This window comes from Malus domestica, chromosome 11, assembly GCF_042453785.1.
Source record: "Malus domestica chromosome 11, GDT2T_hap1".
Lineage (NCBI taxonomy): Eukaryota > Viridiplantae > Streptophyta > Magnoliopsida > Rosales > Rosaceae > Malus > Malus domestica.
In genome coordinates, this window is record NC_091671.1 from 6,730,321 (window position 1) to 6,751,863 (window position 21,543).

Here is a 21,543-nt window from a genome sequence, read left to right on the forward strand (position 1 = left end):
CGACTCGGTTTGGCTCCCTGTAGCAACAACTTTGCCCGAATGCGGTCTGAGGGTGATGACTCATCAGTTTTATTACATGTAATGCCACCATAAAGTACTTTTTGGGCTGTGCAGTCTGATCAGTCTACACCACTTGGTCCTTGGGTAGGTAAGCAAGTGGCCCTTTTCCTGCTCCCTAAGTTTCATCCGGACCTTCTGTTGGGCCGACTCCACCTTTGGGCCTAAAGTTCAGTTTTAACCCAACAGTGCCCCATTCAATTAATGTGCAGGTTGGAATCCCAAGCGTCGACATTGATTGAATACCCGTATGCATGCATATCCGCCCTTGGGAATTTGTACTTCCGATGCCCCTTGCTCTTCTCCTGACCTTTGAACTATCCCCGGGGCCCTATAAATTCTAACTTGGAACTTCTCCAATCAAACCATCAAACCCCTTTTGCTTTGGTCTTTACTCCTATCCATCCATCCATCTTGATCGTTCTTATCTCTTCTCAAGAAACTGAGAAATGGGTTTCTCAGGTTTTGAGTGGATATTTCTAAAACTCCCATTTCGCGAGAAAAAGAGGCTTCACCTGATGATTGCTATCTCCAACACCTTTGGTCAATCACCCCTCTATCTCCAACACCCTTGGTCAGGTGGCTTCCTCTTGATGGTTTGTCTTCCCGCAAACTGCGATGATAAATCAAACTTGACCATCACATACATTGATGGCCCTGTCTGAGGATCCCCTACCAGGCCCATGTTGGCCGCACAACCCGATCACCCGATTGGGTTCCATCCATGAAGACATCGGGAAACTAGCTGAAGATACCACCACCTTCAAAGAGAATCGAATGTAATCCATAGGATTTGAATCTTGTAAACTTCACCAATTTGTCGACATGAAATAAATACTGTTTTAGCAATTTCTGTCTTTCTGCCTTCTTTGAATGTTTGATGAACAAAATACCGCATATGAAACTTCTGAGGTCCGCCTCACTCTGCCCCCTCTTCAATGTAGCAGTCCCTAACATCCCATAATGTAGGACAATATTTTTTTAAGAATTTCACATTAATGGGGTGTTTCTGCTCAATACCCTCGAGGTCCGCTAGGTAGTATCATCCTTTAGTCAAAATCCGACTAATAATGAAAGGACCTTCCCATGTCGGGCTCCACTTCCCAAAGCCTCGAAGCTGAGCTCCTAGCGGGAGAATTGTTTTCCACACTAAATCTCCTTCTTTGAAAGATTTGACTCTCACCTTCTTGTTATAAGCTCGGGCAACAGCTATCTTTCCTTCTTGAATTTGGTTCAAGGCTTCAATTCGGGCTGCATCCAAGTCCTCAACACCTTGACACATGGCTTCGATATATTCTGCACTATGTAACCCAAATTGGTTTTGAATTCTTACGGAACTAACGTTGATCTCCATGGGGAGTACTGCATCTTGCCCGAAAGTCAAGGCGTAAGGAGTCGTGCCCGTTCCTGCTCTCTTGGAAGTCCTGTATGCCCATAACGTATTCCCCAGCATCTCGTGCCACTTTTCCGGACTATCTATCACCATCATTTTGATAATGTTGACCAGGATCTTGTTGCTAGCCTCTGCCTGCCCATTTGACTGAGGGTAGTATGGACTGGACTGGATCATCTTTATCTTGTACTTGCTTGCAAACTCCTCGACCTCTTTTGCAATAAAAGATGGCCCACGATCCGTTACTATAGTTTCAGGCACCCCATACCTGTGCAGGATCTTGGTCTCGATAAAATTCTTGACCACTGCTGAAGTTATGGATTTTACTGCTGATGCTTCCACCCACTTGGTGAAGTAATCCGTTGCTACAATTATAAAAGTATGCCCTTTACTAGAGGCTGGATAAATTTGCCCGATGAAGTCCATTGCCCATCCTCGAAACGGCCAGGGTTTGACTACTGGATTTAAAGGCACGGAAGGCACGTGCTGGAGAGGTCCATGCCTCTGACATTCTTCACAACCGTGGGCATAAGACTTGCAATCCTTTTCCATGTCGGGCCAGAAATAACCGTGCCTTCTTAGTAGCCATCTCATCTTTGTCCCTGCTTGATGTGCTCCACATATCCCCTCATGTACTTCGGCCATTACTCTCATGGATTCTTCTTGGCCTAAGCATTTTAATAGTAATCCATCTGGGGTTTTTCTCAGCAGGTTCTTTGCCCACAAGACATACTTGGTTGCTTGCTGCCTATTCTTCTTACTTGTGGGTGAAGAAGGATCCTTCAAATGACGAATGATAGGTGACCTCCAATCTTCCATCTTGGTCTCTAGAACCATTACATCCAGACTGAATCCCCTGTCTAAGATAGAAGGAAGGTTTCTTGTCTGGAGATAGAAGGAAGGTTTCTTGTCTGGATCTCGACATCTATACCATACTTCCTTTCTTGCATTGGTACTCCTGAGGCTAGTTGTGCCATCTCATTGGCTGCTAAGTTAGACCCCCTAGGAATGTGATTGACTGATATCTCAGACTCCCAGAAACTCAGCAATTGCGTTGCCGCCATATAGTACCCTGCCATAGTGATATGTCTGCACTTGAACTCGCCATTCAGTTGATTTATTACTAACTCTGAATCACCAAAGATCTCCACTTCTGCTGCCCCCAAGTCCATCAGGATTTCCAGACCAATAATCAAGGTCTCATACTCTGCCCGATTATTAGTATTTTCTTGGTAATCGAGCAGGAATGAGTAATAATGATAAACCCCTTGAGGATTTATAATCACAATCCCCGCTCCTGCTGCTTTCTGAGTGTGGGACCCATCGAAATACAGCTTCCAAGGTGTAATCCAAAGACCTGTTACCCTTCTTATCTCTTGCTGGATCCAATCTTCTTTGCTCGAAACATCACTTCTTGGTGGGATCCAAACACTAGTAACCTCCAAACTTTCCGGGATATTGATTACCTCACTTTGAGGTTCCTGATGTTCGGTCAGGAAGTCAGCAATTGCCTGGCCTTTGACTGCCCTTTGGGGTACATATTGAAAACTGAATTCTGACAGTGCTAGAATCCACTTCCTGATCTTTCCTGCTAGCATAGGCTTCGATAACATGTACTTTATCACATATGTTTTGGCGATGATGTGCACGTGACAGGGTAGCATGTAATGCCTTAGCTTGCTGGCAGTAAAATATAGCGCTAAACACAATCTCTCCACCGGAGAATATCTTGTTTCTACCTCGGTCAGAATTCTGCTGAGATAATATACGGCCTGCTTCTTTCCACCTTCATTATTTTGGGCTAGCAAACTCCCAATTGATCTTTCCGAAGCAGAAATATATAACTTCAAGGGCTTTCCCCTTTGAGGTGGCACCAGTACTGGTGGAGAAGTTAGGTAGGCTTTGATGCTGTCAAATGCCTGTTGGTGGGTCGGCCCACACTCGAAATTCTCTTTATCCTTCAATCTTAGTAGAGGAGTTAGCGGCTGGATTTTGCCCGCTAAATTGGCAATGAATCTCCTCAAGAAGTTGATTTTGCCCAGTAGCCTCTGAAGCTGTACTTTGTTGGTAGGTAGAGGTGACTCCAATATTGCCCGAGACTTGTTTTTGTCCACTTCTACACCTCTCTGATGCACCAAGAATCCCAAGAAGTTGCTCGCTCTTACTCCAAATGCGCACTTCTTTGGATTCATCTTCAATTTGTGGATCCGCATCCTTATCAATGCTTGCCTGAGGTCTACTAAATACTGCTCTTCTGTTTTAGACTTCACCACGATGTCATCAATATACACCTCCATGCTCTGGCCAATTAGATCATGAAAAATGGCATTCATTGCCCTTTGATATGTTGCGCCCGCATTCTTGAGCCCGAATGGCATGACCAGATATTCATATGCCCCCACATGACCGGGACACCTAAAAGCTGTTTTATGAATATCCTCTGGCGTCATCTTTATCTAATTATAACCAGCATTTCCATCCATAAAAGATAAAACTTTATGTTTTGCTACTGCATCTATGGATAAATCAGCCATGGGCATGGGATACTCATCTTTTGGCGTAGCACTATTAATATTTCTATAATCAACACAACATCGTACTGCTTTTGTTATAGCTTTTAAAACGGGTACAATGTTGGCTAACCATTCCACGTATTTGGCCGGTCTGATAAAGCCAGCTTTCACCAGCCTTTCGATTTCTTCTTTGACATTTTCTTCTATCTCCTTTGACATCCTCCGTGGTGCCTGCTTGACAGGTCTATATCCCTCATTGATGGGCATTCTATGTTCCACCAAGGCTGGATCTAACCCTGGCATCTCGGTATAATGCCAAGCAAAACAATCTTTGAACTCTTGCAAAAGACAAATAATCCTGGCCCGATCTTCAGTCCCTAATAAACCGCTGATCTGAATTGGTCTTGGATCCTCCTTCGTACCTAGATCAATAACTTCCAAAGGATCCTGGACTTCTGGTGGTGGTTTATCAGGCTCTGCACACAAAAATTCGACCAACTCTGGGTTCTCGGGCAGGTCGTCTGGCTCGTCTATATCATATATGCATTCGGCCATTTGAATGGCCCTATCTAACTCCTCTTTGCAAAATTCCTCCTCATTTCCGTGCTGGCTGGTTGAAGCTTTTTCCTGCCATTCCTGCTCTTCTTTATATAAGAACTCTATTTCCTGTCTTCTTCCCTTCCCATATACCAACAGTCTTTTAATCAGGGATCTGACTGCCATGACCTGATCTCTTTTCTTTTGTTCAATCATTGATGGTGTAGGGATTTTGGTATGAGACAGGGTATTTCCCATTCCTCCTTGGTGAGGAGCATTCCTTGTTCCAGAAGCTTTTGGGTCGTCACCTTGGTAGGGCGGCCGTTCTTATCAGCTCCTGAACACTTCAAGATTCCTACATTGGGGTTGTAGAAACTTGCTTCCGCCACATTGGCTGAGGGGAGGAACGGCCGTGATTCGGCCTCTACTATCTCCCAAAAGCCTGGTCCTTCAGTACCTGCTTCATGATATACAGCCACTTGTTGATGAAGAGTGGAAGGTATGGCTAAACTTTGGTGGATCCAATCTCTTCCAAGCAGGGCCCCGTAAGTGGCGGTGCAGTCCACCACAAAGAATGCCAGCATTATCTTTTTGGATCCCAAGTCCACTTCCAAAGGCAATATCCCATGAGTCCTGGTGATAGCACCTGAGAAGCTCGAGACCGTAAGGTCTGTGGGAATAAGATCTTCTGTGCCTCTCCCCATCCTCCTCATTTGTTTGGCCGGTAACACGTTAACAGCTGCTCCTCCATCAATTAAAATTCTTTTGAAGGGCACACCTTCCAATTGAGCTGAAACGTATATAGGCTTCAGATGATTGGCCAACGAAATACTCGGGCGACTGAACACCATCTCGTCTGTGTAAATCCTCAAAGGACCACCTTTGGACGCTTCTGAAGGCTCAGCCTTGCCCGAATCTTCCTCTTCAGCTACCTCCACATTGACGTGAGCCATCATTGGCTCAGTTGTTAAGTAATCACCCTCCATAGTAGCGGGTTGATCAGGCCTGGCGCCAAACGTGGCGGATAATACATACGTCATGTTGATGTGGAAATTATTAGGCTCGAGCAAATCTTCCTTCTTGCTCCCAATTTGGTCCATGAATTTGTCTAACCAGGCCATTACATCGGCTGGAAGTAATGGTTGTGGTATCCCTTCCTGTGGTGGTTGATTCATGCCCTCATACAGTGTTTGCTTTGGAACTTCACCAAAAGGATCCACCAATGGCAGAGAGGGTGGCCTCCTTTCAGGTGTGACAGTTCCCTCATGGGTAGGCTCCGGCTTCCAACCAGGGGTTGGCACCATAATCAGATCTTCTTGAGCTCTTCTCAAGATCCTATACTTCCCAGGATGTTGGCTCTGTGGCACATGATCCCACACACCCTCCGTTTTGCTGTTGGTCTTCTCCACCTCATTCTTACTTCGCCAACGAAGCTGGTTACTACCTCCAGATGTTGCTCTCTCCAACTTTTGATTTTTTGAGGTTTCAGAGGTGGTGGGGGTCTTCAGGGAATTCATGTAGGCTTTGTGCTGCCTTTGAACCCTTCTGACCATGGAGGCTCCCATTGGTTTGGTGGGCTGCCCGTCATTTCCAACTATATACCATTTCCGCCCAAGATGTGCAGGATTTTTTTTCTTAACAGGATTAGCTATCCCATCAGCTCTTTTGATTTCCCTCCCCTTTTGGCCATTCTGAAGATAATCTGTACTTCTTCGGAGTTTGGCCTCCATATCTTCTGCTTCGTCAGAAACTTCATGGTTTCGAAACACTTCTGACAAAGCCTTGGGTTGGGAATCTCCTCCTAAGAGTTGAAAAATGCTTCGGGAAGTATCCTTCCTTGTTGCCTGATTAATCTTTTCGCGGGCTTCTCTTCTTGTATCTTCTTCTTTTCTCCTGATCAACTCGTGATCAATGAGGACTCCAGCCGGGGGAATCTCGAGCTCACATTTGCACTGGCATTTACTACACATAACCATCCCTTTGATTATGGCAGCCTTTGGATATTCGGGCAGCTTGTTTATCCCCTCCGTAGGTTTTTTGGCCAGTTTTCCTTCCTCTTCTTCCTTTGTAATCTTCCCTTTTCCTTTTTCCGCCCATGCCATATTGAGCATATTTATTGGGGCCTCTGAGAAGGGGAATGCAGGGTTGACTACAATCACCTCGTCTGGCTGGCTGGTTCTACGTCTTTTTCCTTTGGGAGGAACCCAGTTATCATCACCTTTAGAGCCTGTGTAGGCTTTCTCCAATCTTAGCAGCATTTGACACAAAGTGGTCTGTAAATCTTCTAGCATGTTTTTATCTATCTTCTGATCAGAAATCCCATCGGGCGTGCCAAAACTATGTTCGTCGCAGGAATACCCGTCGGGGATGACTTACTGGTAAACGAGCACACAGCTCCCCTGGGAGGTTGGCGCCGGTTGAGGGCTGCTGTCGGGCTTCTGCTTTCTTATCGGGCTTAGTCGGGCAAGTCTCGTCGATCAGGTCTTGCTCGGGCAAGACTCGTCGGGCAGTGCTGAAAGAGAAGGACATAGTTAATTTGAAATGTGTCTTTGTGGGGCCTTAGGTATAGGCCTTAAGGCTCACAATCAAGATTAACTTTGTAGGTGCTCAGGCGTGCCACTGCCATCTTCAGTATGGCAGATGTCGAATATATGTCAAGTTTTAGTTGTGAATACGCATATGCCCGAGAAACCGTGTTAGATATAACAGGTGCCTTTGTGGGGCCTTAGGTGTAGGCCTTGAGGCTTCCTGTCAAACTAAACCAGTACTTGGACATACCATATTTAGTCTTCATGGTTGTGAAAGTCTTGTCACTATTATATTTCTGATTATCCGAGTCCGAGACGTAGAACGAACCCAAATGGATGCCTTTGTGGGGCCTTAGGTGTAGGCCTTGAGGCTTCCCATTAGAGTTTGTTCCTGTGCTCGGACAGTTTAGACCGTGAAGTAGAATGAATCCAAATAGGTGCCTTTGTGGGGCCTTAGGTGTAGGCCTTGAGGCTTCCTATCAGAATCCATCCATACTTAAGCGTTCTATGATAATCATGACATAATAGAAACAAAACTAAGAGGTAGGTCGATTACTTGCGCCCCAAGTAACTTCGGACTTCTTTTTTATGCCTTGAGGCCAAGGACTTTTAAACTGATCAGATTTACATGCCCGCGGGCTTAGGACTTGGATCTGATTTGAACACTGAAGATATATTCAAATCGGATCTAAGTATTGAGGAAGCCTTTTCATCATGATTTTGCTAGAAACCACTTGTTTATAACTGGAAGTATACAACATATTACTAGGCTTTTAAAGAAAGAAAAGACAAAGACAAAGCCAAGAAGGTCAGGCAAGATTAAACCTTATCAGTTAAGGCTGATCTTCTTGCAGGTCCCTATCTTTGCAGCTTTGTCAAAGGTCTGAAAGCTTAGAGAGAGAGAGAGAGAGAGAGAGAAAATACAAAAGTGAATCGATACTACAACAAGTTTGAACAAGGTAGCAGAGCTATTACAGAGGTTGGGAGAATGGACTATCCCGCGGGGGATACAGGTTTATCCCGAATGGGATGAAGGCTTGGGCTGACTACAGCTTCGTTTGAAGGCAAATCTGGCTTTTAGCAGAGTTTTGGCTTGCATTTGTTTGTTTGTTTGAGTGTCCTTGTTCCTGTCTCTTCTTCCTCATTTTATAGACGACTCGGTTTGGCTCCCTGTAGCAACAGTTTTGCCCGAATGCGGTCTGAGGGTGATGACTCATCAGTTTTATTACATGTAATGCCACCATAAAGTACTTTTTAGGTTGTGCAGTCTGATCAGTCTACACCACTTGGTCCTTGGGTAGGTAAGCAAGTGGCCATTTTCCTGCTCCCTAAGTTTCATCCGGACCTTCTGTTGGGCCGACTCCACCTTTGGGCCTAAAGTTCAGTTTTAACCCAAACAGACCTCACATTCTCTCACACCACCCCCATCACCCATTACTTACAGAGTTACAGGTGCCACACAAGACCTTCTCCAAGAAAAGGCCTTCAAAGTAATTATTATTTTGAATAATACACCAATACACTAACATAAACCCCCTCGTACATGATGGCAGAAGAACGTGTCTAAAATCACCTTAATGCTTCAATTTCGGTGTTGAATTTAAGCAATTTTGAAGACTCAGTGCCATTTGCCGGCGACAACAATTCTTTGGGTGGTATTTGCACAGCCCTTAATAGAAGTGTCTGTGCCATAACTTCTACACTCACAATCGTCATCAGCAGTTACGGCAGAGACACATACAGCAACTCCACTTGTATCTGCGATTCACTGTAGCACATAAAACTTGATACAGCATTTCCAGCGCAGCAATTAACTGGTATGCATGCAACCGTAACTAGCGTGCCCCCAAGATTCACCGTATCATCTGCACTACCGTGTGCATGTTAGTATAACCTCCAGACATCCGTTCAAACACATCTCTGTGTCTCCTTAAACCTGCATTTTGGAAAATCTCAGTTGACCTGGATGGGATAATGGTATGAAAGCGAAGAGAAGTTGCTTACCTCTTCATTCCAAATTGGATTCCTTAAAACGAAGGTCATAACAAAGATCGGCATTCAGTAATATGTCATGGAAGCTCCAAAGAAGTTCCTAAGCAGGAAGAAATACTGTGAGATTAGTCATGGAAAATGCCGTACGGGATATGGCTGACAAAAACAACATTAGTATATATTGCACACTATCGTGGTCCACTTGTATGCATGAATAAGATTTGGCATACGATATTATCGCGGAATAATTCATCGGAAGTCTACTCTGTATACTCCTCAACAAAATGGTGTAGAGGAGCAAAAAAAATTGTCATATCATAAAGTTGTTCGGGTATCTGTTTGGATCAAATATGCCCCGGTGTTTTTGAGCAGCAACATGAAATCTACAGTTTATCTAATAATTCTTATTTTCCCCAGTACTTTATATTTTCAAACTTCAATTCAGACCTCCATCAACACTTAAAATTTTCAACTGACCAAAAACCTCTCTCGAATTTTGTAAGGTTGAAGTTCCACCTCACAAAAATCTCGACCCTCCATCAACACCTACAAGGACTTTAAGCTTGTGGTTGGCATGCTTTTGGCTGGTTGACGGTTGGTGTATATCTCTGCAAGCAACCTGTACCTGTCGTCGTCGTCTCGTCAAGCTCAACTTCAAGGTGTTTGTTTTACATGCATGAAACAGAATTTATGTATATAACGAGGGAAGTTGATTTATTTTAACAAATAGGAATAGAATTTAGAATTTATAAGTAAGTTGTATTACTCATTGTATTACTAGTTAGTTTTATAACTAAACCTCTTCTTTCTTCAGAAATCTCTCTTTTAATATATAGTGAGAAGATAACTACCATTAGATCGATATTACGTGTAAGACTGTGAATCTAAAGTTATGAATTATAAGTAACGAATTCAATGCTAAATTATTATAACTAAAAGAGAGGGGGGGAAGTGAGACAAGCTAGCCCTTCCAAAATATCCTGTAGCTAGATAAGTCTCTTTATTTACTTTATACCTTCTTCTTATTTTTTAATATTGTCTTTGAAACTAGGAATAATGCAAAAACATCAACTACACAATGATCTCGTCATTTTGGACTAGATTTCAACGTACAAAGCTGGCCACAATTTTTTTTGTTCATACTTGACTTGGAAGTATGAGGCGTATCTATTTATTTGTTATACTATTTTAAAGTTGGTTTGGAAGTGTTTTAAAATGATTGAAATCATCTTTTTGTGAAAATATTTTTAGAACTAATTTTAGTAAAAACGCAAGTAAATCTTGAAAAAAAAAACACTTAAAATGCTTCCTGAAAGCTGGTGCTTCTTCCTTGTACCACTTCCAATGTTTTGGGAATCCAAAAATGTTTTTTTTAAAAGCGCTTTCAGTCATTTTAAAATTATTTTCAAATGAGCCCATTTTGTTTTTCCTTAGTCCAATATTAATCTCTGAGAATTTAGATTAAGTCTGCATTCTTTGTCTCTACTTTGTTTTATAGCATTATAACCCATTTTTGTTAGCTTGAAAGGTGGCCTGATTTAAAGAAATGATTTTTTTTTTCTTTCTCTTTTTTATAAGGAGAACCAACTATTGGCTTCCCACGGCAGTCCACTCTTCTGTTTTAGGGGCCTGGAAGACTTACAGATGTATTTCAATCTTTTCCTAATCATCATCGTATAATTCACCTGCATCATAAATCAAACACAATACCTGCTTATAAAAACCATATATTTTAAGAGTGTGACAGATATATTTTCATTGAATTGTCTCCCAACGGCCGTTTCTGCCTATATATTATTACAACTACATTTGTGAAGACAACTGCACGGAGTAAACCTTATTATTTTATGAGTGTGACGGATTGATGATATAGCATAGTTTCATACGCTTCCATAAAACAAATATTAAAACCGTTTAATTAGCCATCAAGAACAAGAAAAAAAAAGTAGTTTAGTTGCATTGAGTTCAACGTTTCATTCCACACTCCTCCTCTCGTCTAACAGGGTCAGAGGCCACAATAATAAAATCCATAATTAACTCTCGAGGATTATTACTATATTCAATTTTCTATTAATTAGTGCGGAAGAATATTGCTCGGCTTCTTTGAAGAAGTCATTTTTCCTTGCGTGAGAAATCACAATACACGTGTATACTTATTGGAAAAATGAATACATATTATTTTGGAAAGTGTTTTTCGTACACTCATATTTATATCAGACAAACTATATTAATTTTTTGTCATTGATCTTCTTCAACTCATTGGATCTGACCGTCGAAAATTGAGAGAGATATGAAAAGTAACAATGGGTGTGTAAATAACAATGCCCTTTATTTTTATTAAATGTGTACATTTTATTGCATGAGCATGGATAATGGTTATTGATCTCTTATTAGAGGATATTAATGGTGTGTAATGTCGTATAATTGTCTTTGCGACTTTCTTTTTTCTTCAATCAGGTTGAAATCTCTAACAATATTTTTTAAAGAAGGTCCAATAAGGTTTATCTTATCTTCTTCGTGTACATATATATTTTAGTGATTCATTAATGAATATCGTAGTATTTTATAAAATAAAAACTATTAAGTCTTACGACTTTCTTATTAAAAGGGAAATTCAAATTGCTCTGGTGGTTATGCTTTTTATTTCATCTCACTGCTTTTGGGTTCAAACCTTCTTCCCTTGCGTTAGTGTAGGACAATGTAGCATATCACTCGGTTTCTCCCTTAGTGTCAACTTGGTCCTTTCTCTTTTTTCTTTTAATACAACGATGCATTTACACTAACTCACTAAAAGATGGGGGAATAAATTGGTTACAAACTCATTAATTACAAGATTCGAATATAAAATTTCCGACTTATAAGTGAAGACATATATGATGGTGTGGGGTTGTAGTTCAAGACTGTTACGGAGATTTTAAAGAGTGATAGCTATGAAACTAAGCACCTAGTTTTCTCTTCCTCTTTGGCAACTGAACTCTATGCACTAAGGTGTTCCTTGAATTTTCCATTGATGGTAGAGTCGAACTTACTTATGGCTGTTCAGTTACCATCTAAAGAGGAGGCCTGTCAAGCGGCAGAAGGAAATTATATGGATGAAGTCCATTGTCATCTGTAAGAACACAGCCTAGCAACAGCATCAACAGGAAGGGTATGTCACCAAGACCAGTTGTCAGAAGACGAGCATCCGTCTCAAAATTTGTTTACAAAGTCATTGTTTCTCTCATATTAATAAACACTTTTATAAAAATTAAGTTTAGTGATGTAAATCATCCAACACATGACACAATTTAAATGAGATGTAACGCTCACGACCTAATCTGTGAGAGAGTGGATCGGCTAGTGGTTTCGACGTTGTAGTTCATCATTTTGGGAGTCGAAACGACTTACAAAGATATTTCAGCATTTTTAGGCTATTATCATGTGATTTACGGGTGCCAAAAATCAAACTCAAAACATATCGTGTAAAATACAAGCTTAAAACTCCAACCCAACCATTGAGCCAAAAGAAGAATGATGATCCTAAGGATCCTCAAATTATGTTCGTTCATCGTACATTGTGCAGCCAAAAATCATTTTAAATATTTTTATTTAAAATTATGATAAACAAACATGATTTGAAGATTCCCAAGATCCTCGTAAAGAGGATCCGAGAAGGTTCTCATTCCCAAAAGAAAATAGCTAAATAATAACTTATACGGTTGTGGTGTATGCATATAAATTTAAAGAAAACTAATGAAAAGAACTTGAAAACTTTGAGTTTTAATGATAAGGACAAAATAAAGAGTAAAGTGAATAGTACCAGGATTGACTTTTTAGGGTAAAAATGTGGTTTTTCATTAAAGTGAACAGTACTGGGAGCTTTTCGTTAAAATTCCCTATAATTTATTCACACACTGTACTTCAAACGGCTATCGAAAACTCGGAATCTCCACCCTAACCCCACGGCAGAGCTTATGTTTAAGGGATCTGACCTTAAATCCAAAATATACGTCCACACACTGTAGGACCCGCACCGATGAGTCGATGACTTTGCTCATCATCCTCTGGGGACAAACCAACTGGCCACTTGCAAAATCTTTTCCGCCATAGGAGCATATATAATGGACCACCATACTCATCATTATACTGCCTTGGCCTCTCTTTTAGCCAATAACAGAGAATTACGTTTAAGGGGCTTCATTAAATCCATCTGAATCTTTGCCAGTCTGCTCTTTGCTTCTCTGGTATGTAATGTTCTACCGAAATTTGGACAAAAAATTGATGAAAAAGATTAACCCTTCTGTTTAATGCAGTTGCTGGGTTTGCGGCTTGATTCTTTGTGCATTTTGGGTGCACCCCAAACGGGCAAGAGCAAAAGAGAGTCCGGAAGCCATGGCAGAAGATGATTTGCCCACCAAGGCAGCAGTAGCAGAAGAAAATGAAGTGTATACCAAAGATGGGACTGTGGATTTTCGTGGAAACCCAGCAAAGAGAAATGCAACAGGAACCTGGAAAGCCTGCCCGTTTATCCTGGGTACTTTTTGAAGATCTCTAACTTGCACCCCATGAACTTTCGTACTGGAAACTGTATCAAATATTGGGTTTTTGTTTTTATTTTTATTTTTAATTAAGCTAATTTTTTTTTAATTGATGTTTTTGGGTTTGATTTGTGAGCAGGGAATGAATGCTGTGAGAGGTTGGCATATTATGGGATGAGCTCAAATCTGGTGATTTATTTCAAGACTCAATTGAACCAGACGAGTGCTGCTGCTGCGAAAAATAACTCGAATTGGGGTGGAACTTGCTACCTTACTCCATTGCTTGGAGCTTTTCTGGCTGATGCCTATTTGGGAAGATACAAGACTATTGCCTCTTTCTCAATCATTTATGTCATTGTAAGTTCTTCTGCCTTCAAATTCTTACTTTAGTTTATTTCAATTTGAAAAAGTAGTTAGCCAGCTTGGTAACCATTTCGTAATGAGTTTTTAGTTTTTACGTTACAAATATAAGGAAAATATACGCGAGAAACGGGAGATAAAATTGAAAACTAAAAACTAAAAATGAAATGATTATCAAGCCGGCACTTCTATTTTGCTTATCCAAATTGATTTGCAGGTGGCCCCTTAAGTCAAATCATAGCTACTGCAGGGTTCCAACCATACCCTTTACCTTAATTTTTCCAAACATATGACCCTGGTTGCTGTTGGAGTTTGGTGTTGTTGCGTTTTTATCTTCTCCATCAATAGAAATTTACGGATTGTGTGATAATTTTCATAGGGGATGACACTTTTGACAATGTCAGCAGCGGTCCCGGGCATGAAACCAACCTGTGTTAGCAAAGATGTTTGCCATGCAAATGGTGGACAAACTGCAGCAACTTTCATAGCGCTTTACCTAATAGCGCTGGGCACGGGTGGGATTAAGCCGTGTGTCTCGTCCTATGGAGCAGACCAGTTTGATGATGACGATGAGGTTGAAAAGAAGCACAAGGGTTCCTTCTTCAACTGGTTCTATTTTTCCATCAATGTTGGTGCTATGATTGCTAGTTCTGTGTTGGTGTGGATACAAGACAACGTGGGTTGGGAATGGGGTTTTGGCGTTCCAGCAGTGGCAATGGCTATTGCTGTGCTGAGTTTCTTTTCGGGGACTCGGTTGTATAGGAATCAGAAGCCTGGAGGTAGTCCTTTGACACGCATAATTCAGGTGATTGTGGCATCTATTAGAAATTACAAGGTGAAAGTACCGGAAGACAAGTCCCTTTTGTATGAGACTGCAGATGCAGAATCTTCCATCCAAGGAAGCCGCAAGCTTGATCACACAAATGAATTCAGGTTAGTTTTTCAACTGAAAAATCTTCGTTACTTGTAAAAGTTAATTTTGCTAAGATGGTAGTAAGGCTCACTTCAGTTGAGTAATCAAACTATAAGATTGAGAGTTCTTTTTTCTCTAGCATTAGAGCGAACGAATAGTGGTTTTGTAGTTTTACTTTCGTTGTTGCTGTTCTGTTGGCCTGAAATTTACTGCGCAGGTTCTTCGACAAAGCAGCAGTGGAGGTACAAGGTGATCATACAAAGGACTCGAAAAGCCCATGGAGACTCAGTACAGTTACCCAAGTGGAGGAGCTAAAATCAATCATAAGGCTGCTTCCCATATGGGCCACTGGTATCATCTTTGCTGCAGTCTACAGTCAGATGAGCAACTTCTTTGTGTTGCAAGGCACCCTCATGGATATTCGTGTTGGCCGCTCTAACTTTGAAATCCCAGCAGCATCTCTTTCCATCTTTGACACCCTAAGTGTCATTTTTTGGGTCCCAATATACGATCGAATCATTGTCCCAGCAGCTAGAAAATACACCGGTCACAAGAATGGCCTAACTACACTCCAAAGGATGGGCATTGGCCTCTTCATCTCCATATTCTCCATGGTCTGTGCTGCAGTTTTGGAACTCATCAGACTCCGAAGTGTTCGACAGAACAACTATTACACACGCGAGCACATGCCCATGTCAGTCTTTTGGCAAGTACCTCAGTATTTCCTCATAGGAGCTGCAGAAGTTTTCACATTCATAGGACAGCTGGAGTTTTTCTATGATCAAGCCCCAGACGCCATGAGGAGCCTGTGTTCTGCTCTCTCACTCTCCACCATTGCACTAGGAAACTACTTCAACTCTATTCTTGTCACCATCGTCACCAAAAGGACTACAAAGAACGGCAACCCTGGATGGATACCGAACAATTTGAACTACGGACACCTTGATTATTTCTTCTGGCTATTGGCAGTGCTGAGTGTTCTTAACCTTGGAGTATACCTCTTCATTGCCAAGTGGTACACGTATAAAAAGACAGTCGGGAGTCTGCGTTGATCGCGAAAAGAAGTGATACCATACGAAGCTGTTTCTGTCCCATGGTGATTTTTAAGTTTTACTTGGGTCTTCAATCACTTGTATATTTGTCTTGTGTATGCAATTCTGTTAAACGTGGGTGTTCTTATGAAGCAAGAATGGTTAAAAATGGAGTGAATTACAAGTCAATCTTTACACTTTTGTGCAGTTGATAAGGGAGTAGGGCTACAATACTTAGAATCATTAAACAGTTTGCCAGTCGGCCACTGCTACAGAGTCTTCTTTGATCCAATTCAACGGCAACGGCTATTCAATCTTCTTTGGTTGTCGTTGGATTAGATCCAAAAGCAACTTTTAGTGACTGTATTCAACTTATAGATAGTTTTTTCAGTGTGTTTGAACACGGCCTTGTATACCAAGTATCATAATGCAAGTGGTTGGATTTTGACTTGTATTATGACACGTGGATCGTGTTCTTAGCACACTAAAAAAATTTCTCCAATATTTAGGAGTATTGTAGAGTTTTTGGTTTATAAGATAACCATTCTCTCCAAACATTTGTGTTTTGAAATAGGGGAAACCCTCAATCGGAAAAGTTAGGACTAGAGAATAAGATCAATTAATTTGTAGTTTTTTAGGCATTGCATTACTGACTGTAGTGTGGGAGTCACATGGTTTTTATATTCTGTATGTATAAGCAAACGCATGAATATCATTTGAGGCCTGTCATTTAACATGTGCCATGTAGAATAAGAAATTATCGAATAATTCATGTACTCGTTCTAATTAAGTAAACATGTGACACGTGTTATGCCTTGTTTGCTGTTTTTCATTTTTGGGTTTCTTGGTTGGTGGGTCATATAAACCCGGCTCAGTTGTCATAACTAAAGACGTAGCCCAATTCTCTCTTTACCCTCAAACAAAAGCCATTTGAGGCCCTTCATCTAACGTGTACCATGTGAATCTCCCTGGTAATTTAGTTTCGACTAGGAGCAAGATTACAGAAAACTAAGAGATTTGAACGATCGCAAATGGTTCTCAAACGCTATCAGGATGCTAAAGCAGGTAATAGTTTGATCAACCTCATGTGTTGCATTTCCGCAATTTGTGATTCTCTTTCGAATTTTCTTACAACCCTCCAACTGTTTGATCAAATGCCTCAGTGAAATGCACTAACCCTTTCTTCCGTTTTGAATGCGCTAATTTCAGGATACCAATTGGCCAAATCGTTCAATGCCGAGAAGTACTTGAGAAAAGTGGGATTGGGCAAAGAAGACTACTACTTCTGGAAGCAAATAGGCAAGGCATTGGTATGCACATACACGCTCTTCGGCGTGGCCTGGCTCTACAACGAGAAATCGCCACTTGGGTGGTGGACGCTGAAGCCTAGGCCCAAGGAAGAGAGAGAGCTAGCACACCTGTACGAGCGTCGCGAGTTCCCATACCCTGGGGATGAGGAAGCCATGGAAGAGTTTGTTGCCAAGGGGGGAATGATCGGCACGACAATTGGTCCGAAAGGGTTTGTCGAGACAGACAAAGATGCGTTTAACTATCAGAAGGAGCTGCAGAAGAAGAAGCTGGAGCAGGAAGCTCAGAAGCTGTGGGTGAGGATGAAGAATGAGGTCATTTCGGAGCTTCAAGAGAAGGGCTACGTCGTTGAAGCTGAGTGAAATTTGTAAAAGTTGGCATGGCTACGTGAAAGTTTATGACGTTTGTGTGTAAAAGTGATTACTGTTCACATTGCTTTTGGATAAAAGCACTTTGTGAGTTCTTGCTCAAGAATTGTTGTGAGATAAATGTACAAGACCTTGAATAATTTTATGGAATTCTCATTATTGTTTTAACAAAACCCTACTAAGCAAAAGCGCCTCGCAAAGAAACAAGGGACAAACACACTGCTCTGACCAAGATGTCTGGTCTGCGTCTGCTTCTCGTTCATTGAACTAGAGTGAACCAATGATTTCAAAGATAAATTGCCTTATTGGCAATTTTGGCATTGTTAGGAAAAAAACATGTTAGAGGGGAAGTGTGTGTTCCTCATAAAAGAAGAAAATACATTTATATTCGGCTCTACAACATAACGAATACATCTACAAGACATTCTTGGGCAGAGATTGTGAGTTGTTGCCTGGCCTGCTCTTCCCGATTCGCTCCTCCGGTAGCTCCTCAGTGGCGTCAAGTAAAACCGCAGCAACCCGTGATCGAGATTGATTGGTGAATACCGAGCACTCTTGTTCCTCAGCAGAGTCTTGACTTCATTGCATTTGTTTTCCACCCCAACACCATTCACATTGCTAAACAAGCCAACCATTTTGCACTGGTTCCGGCAGCTGACGCTGTAACTCCGAATCAGCTTCTGACTCACGGATGCGTTGGCTTCTTCTCCACTGGCAACCCTCCTCAGCTTTTGCCAAGAATCCGCGGATTCTGCATCCACGCATTTCTTCTCGCTTCTCCTCTGCATCAAACCCCAAAAACTCCACTTCTTGTGCCGCCTATTTGGCTTTTGCTGATCAACATCAACTCCATTGGTTGATTCCGAAGCAGCATTTTTACAAACAGGTTCACTGCCAATACTAACGCCGCCGCAGCTCTCTTCCGCACGCTCATCATCTTCAGCAGGTTTCGACTTCGGATTCGAACCCATCGAACTCATCAATTCCTTCTCTGTAATCAGCAGCTTGGCCCCATAGAACAACTCTGAAGTGGCAGGGGAGACTCTGGCATTTGATCCCAACTTCAGCTCGTCAACCTCCGCAGCCAAGGATCGATCGAAACTCGGCCGTTCGAAGCTCCGCCGCCGCTGCGAATTGTAATAGTCTTTGGTCTGAGCTGACCCGCCTGGATTTCGCTCCCAGTTTTCTTCCACAACCAAAACCATCCGGGTCAGCCTCGGCTGGGCGGCTCTCGGACCCAAATACCCGTCCCAAGAAGGCCGAGGCTCGTCCATTGACATCCGACCCGGATCCTGATCTAAGATCTCCGACTTATAAGTAAAGACATATACGATGGTGTGGGGTTGTAGTTCAAGACTGTTATGGAGATTTGAAAGAGTGATAGCTATGAAATGAAGCACCTAGTTTGCTCTTCCTCTTTGGCAACTGAACTCTATGCAGTAATGTGTTTCTTGAATTTTCCATAGATGGTAGAGTCGAACTTACTTATGGCTGTTCAGTTACCATCTAAAGAGGAGGTCTGTCAAGCAGCAGAAGGAAATTATATGGATGAAGTCCATTGTCATCTGTAAGAACACACCCTAGCAACAGCATCAACAGGAAGGGTATGTCACCAAGACCGGTTGTCAGAAGACAAGAGCATCCGTCTCAAAATTTGTTTACAAAGTCATTGTTTCTCTCACATTAATAAATACTTTATTTATAAAAATTAAGTTTAGTGATGTAAATCATCCCAACACATGACACACTTTAAATGGGATGTAACGCTCACGGATCGGCTAGTGGTTTCAACATTGTAGTTCATTTTTATGGAAGACGAAAAGACTTATAAAGATATTTCAGTATTTTTAGGCTATCATCATGTGATTCACTGATGCCAAAAATCAAACTCAAAACATGCCGTGTAAAATACAAGCTTGAAACTCCAACTTAACCACTGAGCCAAAAGAAAAATGAGGATTCTGGAGATCCTCAAATCGTGTTCGTTCATCGTACATCGTGCAGCCAGAAATCATATTAAATATTGTTATTTAAAATTAAACATAAACAATACCTGACGAAAATTGACCACACAATGTATGATAAACGGACACAATTTAAGAATTTCCAAAATCCTCACAAAGAGGATTAGAAGAAGATCCTCATTCCCAAAAGAAAATAGCTAAATAATAACTTATATGGTTGTCGTGTATGCATATTCACGCACCGTACTTCAAACGGCTATCGATGACTTGGAATCTCCACCCTAACCCCACAGCACAGCAGACAAGAACTATTTCATTCCGAATTAAGACCTAAGAATCTTCGCAATTCTGGAATGAATCAATGGACAAATTGGTTAAGGAGTCATTATCAATATCAAATTGATGTATCTCAAATTAAATGGACTAGAGTAGTACCACAAAAATGGCGAAATATATTGAACTGTATAGCTCAAAATAAAGATTTATATAATCCATGAATATTGATATGTATATTCCATAAAAAAAAAATTAAAAAATTTATCTTAATTAATTGTTTCTGAGTCACTGGTTCTTATTTCTTTTCTTTTGAAAGGGGTCGGTTAATAAAAAAAATTAAGATATATAAAATAAAACTTAAATAGAATTTTCTCTTTACAATGGGATTTTAGGGAGACCTTGGCTAATAAAGCTAGATACTGTCACTTCCGTCAAGTACCAAAAAATCTGATTCCGCATCCCCGGGAAGAGGAGTAAGAGAAATCAAGTTTGACTAGGCCGCATCTCGACGATGAACTGTGCAAGTATTATAGGAATAAAAGGGGAAGACGAAACATAAATTGTGGATCAACTAAGCCCTCTCGGGGACTTGTTTAAGAATAAGAAAGAGGAATCTCATGTAAATACCATGGTATAGGGTTTGATCCTATTCATGGGGATTCCGTAAAAATTCCATTCCAAAGAGAGTAAGTTCGAAAGAATTGGGATTTTTTGGAGATTGGATGCAGTTACTAATTCATGATCTGGCATGTACAAAATGAAAACTTCATTCTCTATTCTACGAGAATTTCAAGGAATCTGTCCTTAAATTATCACAAATGATCTCTGAAATTGATCTACACAATCAAGACAGTTCCTGAAATTGAAAATCGATCAATGTAGTCCCTGAAAATGCATGTCACAAATCAATGTGGTCATTCCGTCATAATTTCGTTAAAAATTCTGTTAAATGCTGATGTGGCACATAAATGAGTCCTACAAATTTAATTAAATATTATTATGTGAATAAAAAACAATTGTTATTTTTTATAATTAAAATCTTAAAAAAAAAAGAAAAAGAAGGAGATGATTTCATGATCTTCTTCACCTCCCATCCTCCCACTACAGCCCCCACCCCACCCCTCCCTCTCTCCCATGAATGAGGATATAGTTAAAAAAAGGAAGGTTTAATAAAACACTTCTGGTACGGTTCACTTTTAACGAAAAATCACATTTTTTACCTTTAACTGTCGTTATTTACTATACCTTTAAAAATTACTTTTCGTGAAAAGGTAATTTTTTTTAAACTTTTCGTTAGTTTTCCTTTAAAAATATCCTTCAACTTGAACTAGTGAAGTGACAGAAAAATTGAAAAGTCATTTACCTGGAGCTTTGTCAATATGTGTGCAATAATATCATCTCTGGCTAAACCAAGGACTCGGCAAGCAAGTGCACGGAGACAGTCCAGTGCTGCAGGAGGAGAATATATGCATGGGTGGAGGAGATGCAGAAGAACCTTTACACCATTGTTGGCGTTAACAGATTCCCTTGCTTGGCGGTAGCCTTGCTCCAATTGTGCAGCCATGCCTGCACAACCTGCCCCAACTCCTAAAGATATTCGGCGATAGCCTTGCTCTAACTGGGTTTGTTGAAGCTGCAACTTCGTGGGAGAGAGGGAGGGGTGGGGTGGGGGCTGTAGTGGGAGGTGTTAGTATGTAAGTTGTTAAGCTGATTAGTAAACATTACAAGATTGTTATGTGTGTCATGTCTCAGCTCATAGGCTGAGCTATTGTGTAAAATTGTGATG

The 21,543-nt window shown here is 41.2% G+C and overlaps 3 protein-coding genes across 3 annotated transcripts; 2 read left to right on the forward strand and 1 right to left on the reverse strand.

The window, feature by feature from the left end:
* The first annotated feature begins 13,022 nt into the window (after positions 1-13,022).
* LOC103436656 (protein NRT1/ PTR FAMILY 8.2-like) lies at positions 13,023-16,038 on the forward strand. Its single transcript, XM_070807841.1, has 5 exons — positions 13,023-13,243; positions 13,313-13,533; positions 13,677-13,894; positions 14,277-14,830; positions 15,028-16,038. Exons 2-5 carry the CDS (start codon positions 13,392-13,394, stop codon positions 15,860-15,862), a joined length of 1,749 nt encoding a protein of 582 aa, XP_070663942.1. The 5' UTR covers positions 13,023-13,243; positions 13,313-13,391; the 3' UTR covers positions 15,863-16,038.
* A 508-nt stretch (positions 16,039-16,546) lies between these two features.
* On the forward strand, positions 16,547-17,690 carry LOC103420120 (uncharacterized). The gene is made up of 2 exons (XM_008358184.4): positions 16,547-16,906; positions 17,051-17,690. The coding sequence occupies exons 1-2, from the start codon at positions 16,873-16,875 to the stop codon at positions 17,509-17,511; spliced, it is 495 nt and encodes a 164-aa protein (XP_008356406.3). The 5' UTR covers positions 16,547-16,872; the 3' UTR covers positions 17,512-17,690.
* On the reverse strand, positions 17,650-21,321 carry LOC139189400 (protein OCTOPUS-like). The gene is made up of 3 exons (XM_070808347.1): positions 21,121-21,321; positions 19,021-19,082; positions 17,650-18,873 (listed from the first exon to the last, which is right to left on the reverse strand). The coding sequence occupies exons 1-3, from the start codon at positions 21,319-21,321 to the stop codon at positions 17,841-17,843; spliced, it is 1,296 nt and encodes a 431-aa protein (XP_070664448.1). The 3' UTR covers positions 17,650-17,840.
* Positions 21,322-21,543: the final 222 nt, after the last annotated feature.

Bases quoted from the DNA above. Each gene is read 5' to 3' on its own strand.
- LOC139189400 (XM_070808347.1), bottom strand. From the start codon at position 21,321: ATGGCTGCACAATTGGAGCAAGGCTACCGCCAAGCAAGGGAATCTGTT. The intron at 19,083-21,120 runs GTAAATGACTTT...GTGTTCTTACAG, and splicing joins ACATATTGACAAAGCTCCAG to ATGACAATGGACTTCATCCA. The intron at 18,874-19,020 runs GTAACTGAACAG...TCTCCATAACAG, and splicing joins ACAGACCTCCTCTTTAGATG to TCTTGAACTACAACCCCACA.
- LOC103420120 (XM_008358184.4), top strand. From the start codon at position 16,873: ATGGTTCTCAAACGCTATCAGGATGCTAAAGCAG. The intron at 16,907-17,050 runs GTAATAGTTTGA...CGCTAATTTCAG, and splicing joins CTATCAGGATGCTAAAGCAG to GATACCAATTGGCCAAATCG.
- LOC103436656 (XM_070807841.1), top strand. From the start codon at position 13,392: ATGGCAGAAGATGATTTGCCCACCAAGGCAGCAGTAGCAGAAGAAAAT. The intron at 13,534-13,676 runs GTACTTTTTGAA...ATTTGTGAGCAG, and splicing joins AGCCTGCCCGTTTATCCTGG to GGAATGAATGCTGTGAGAGG. The intron at 14,831-15,027 runs GTTAGTTTTTCA...TTTACTGCGCAG, and splicing joins GATCACACAAATGAATTCAG to GTTCTTCGACAAAGCAGCAG.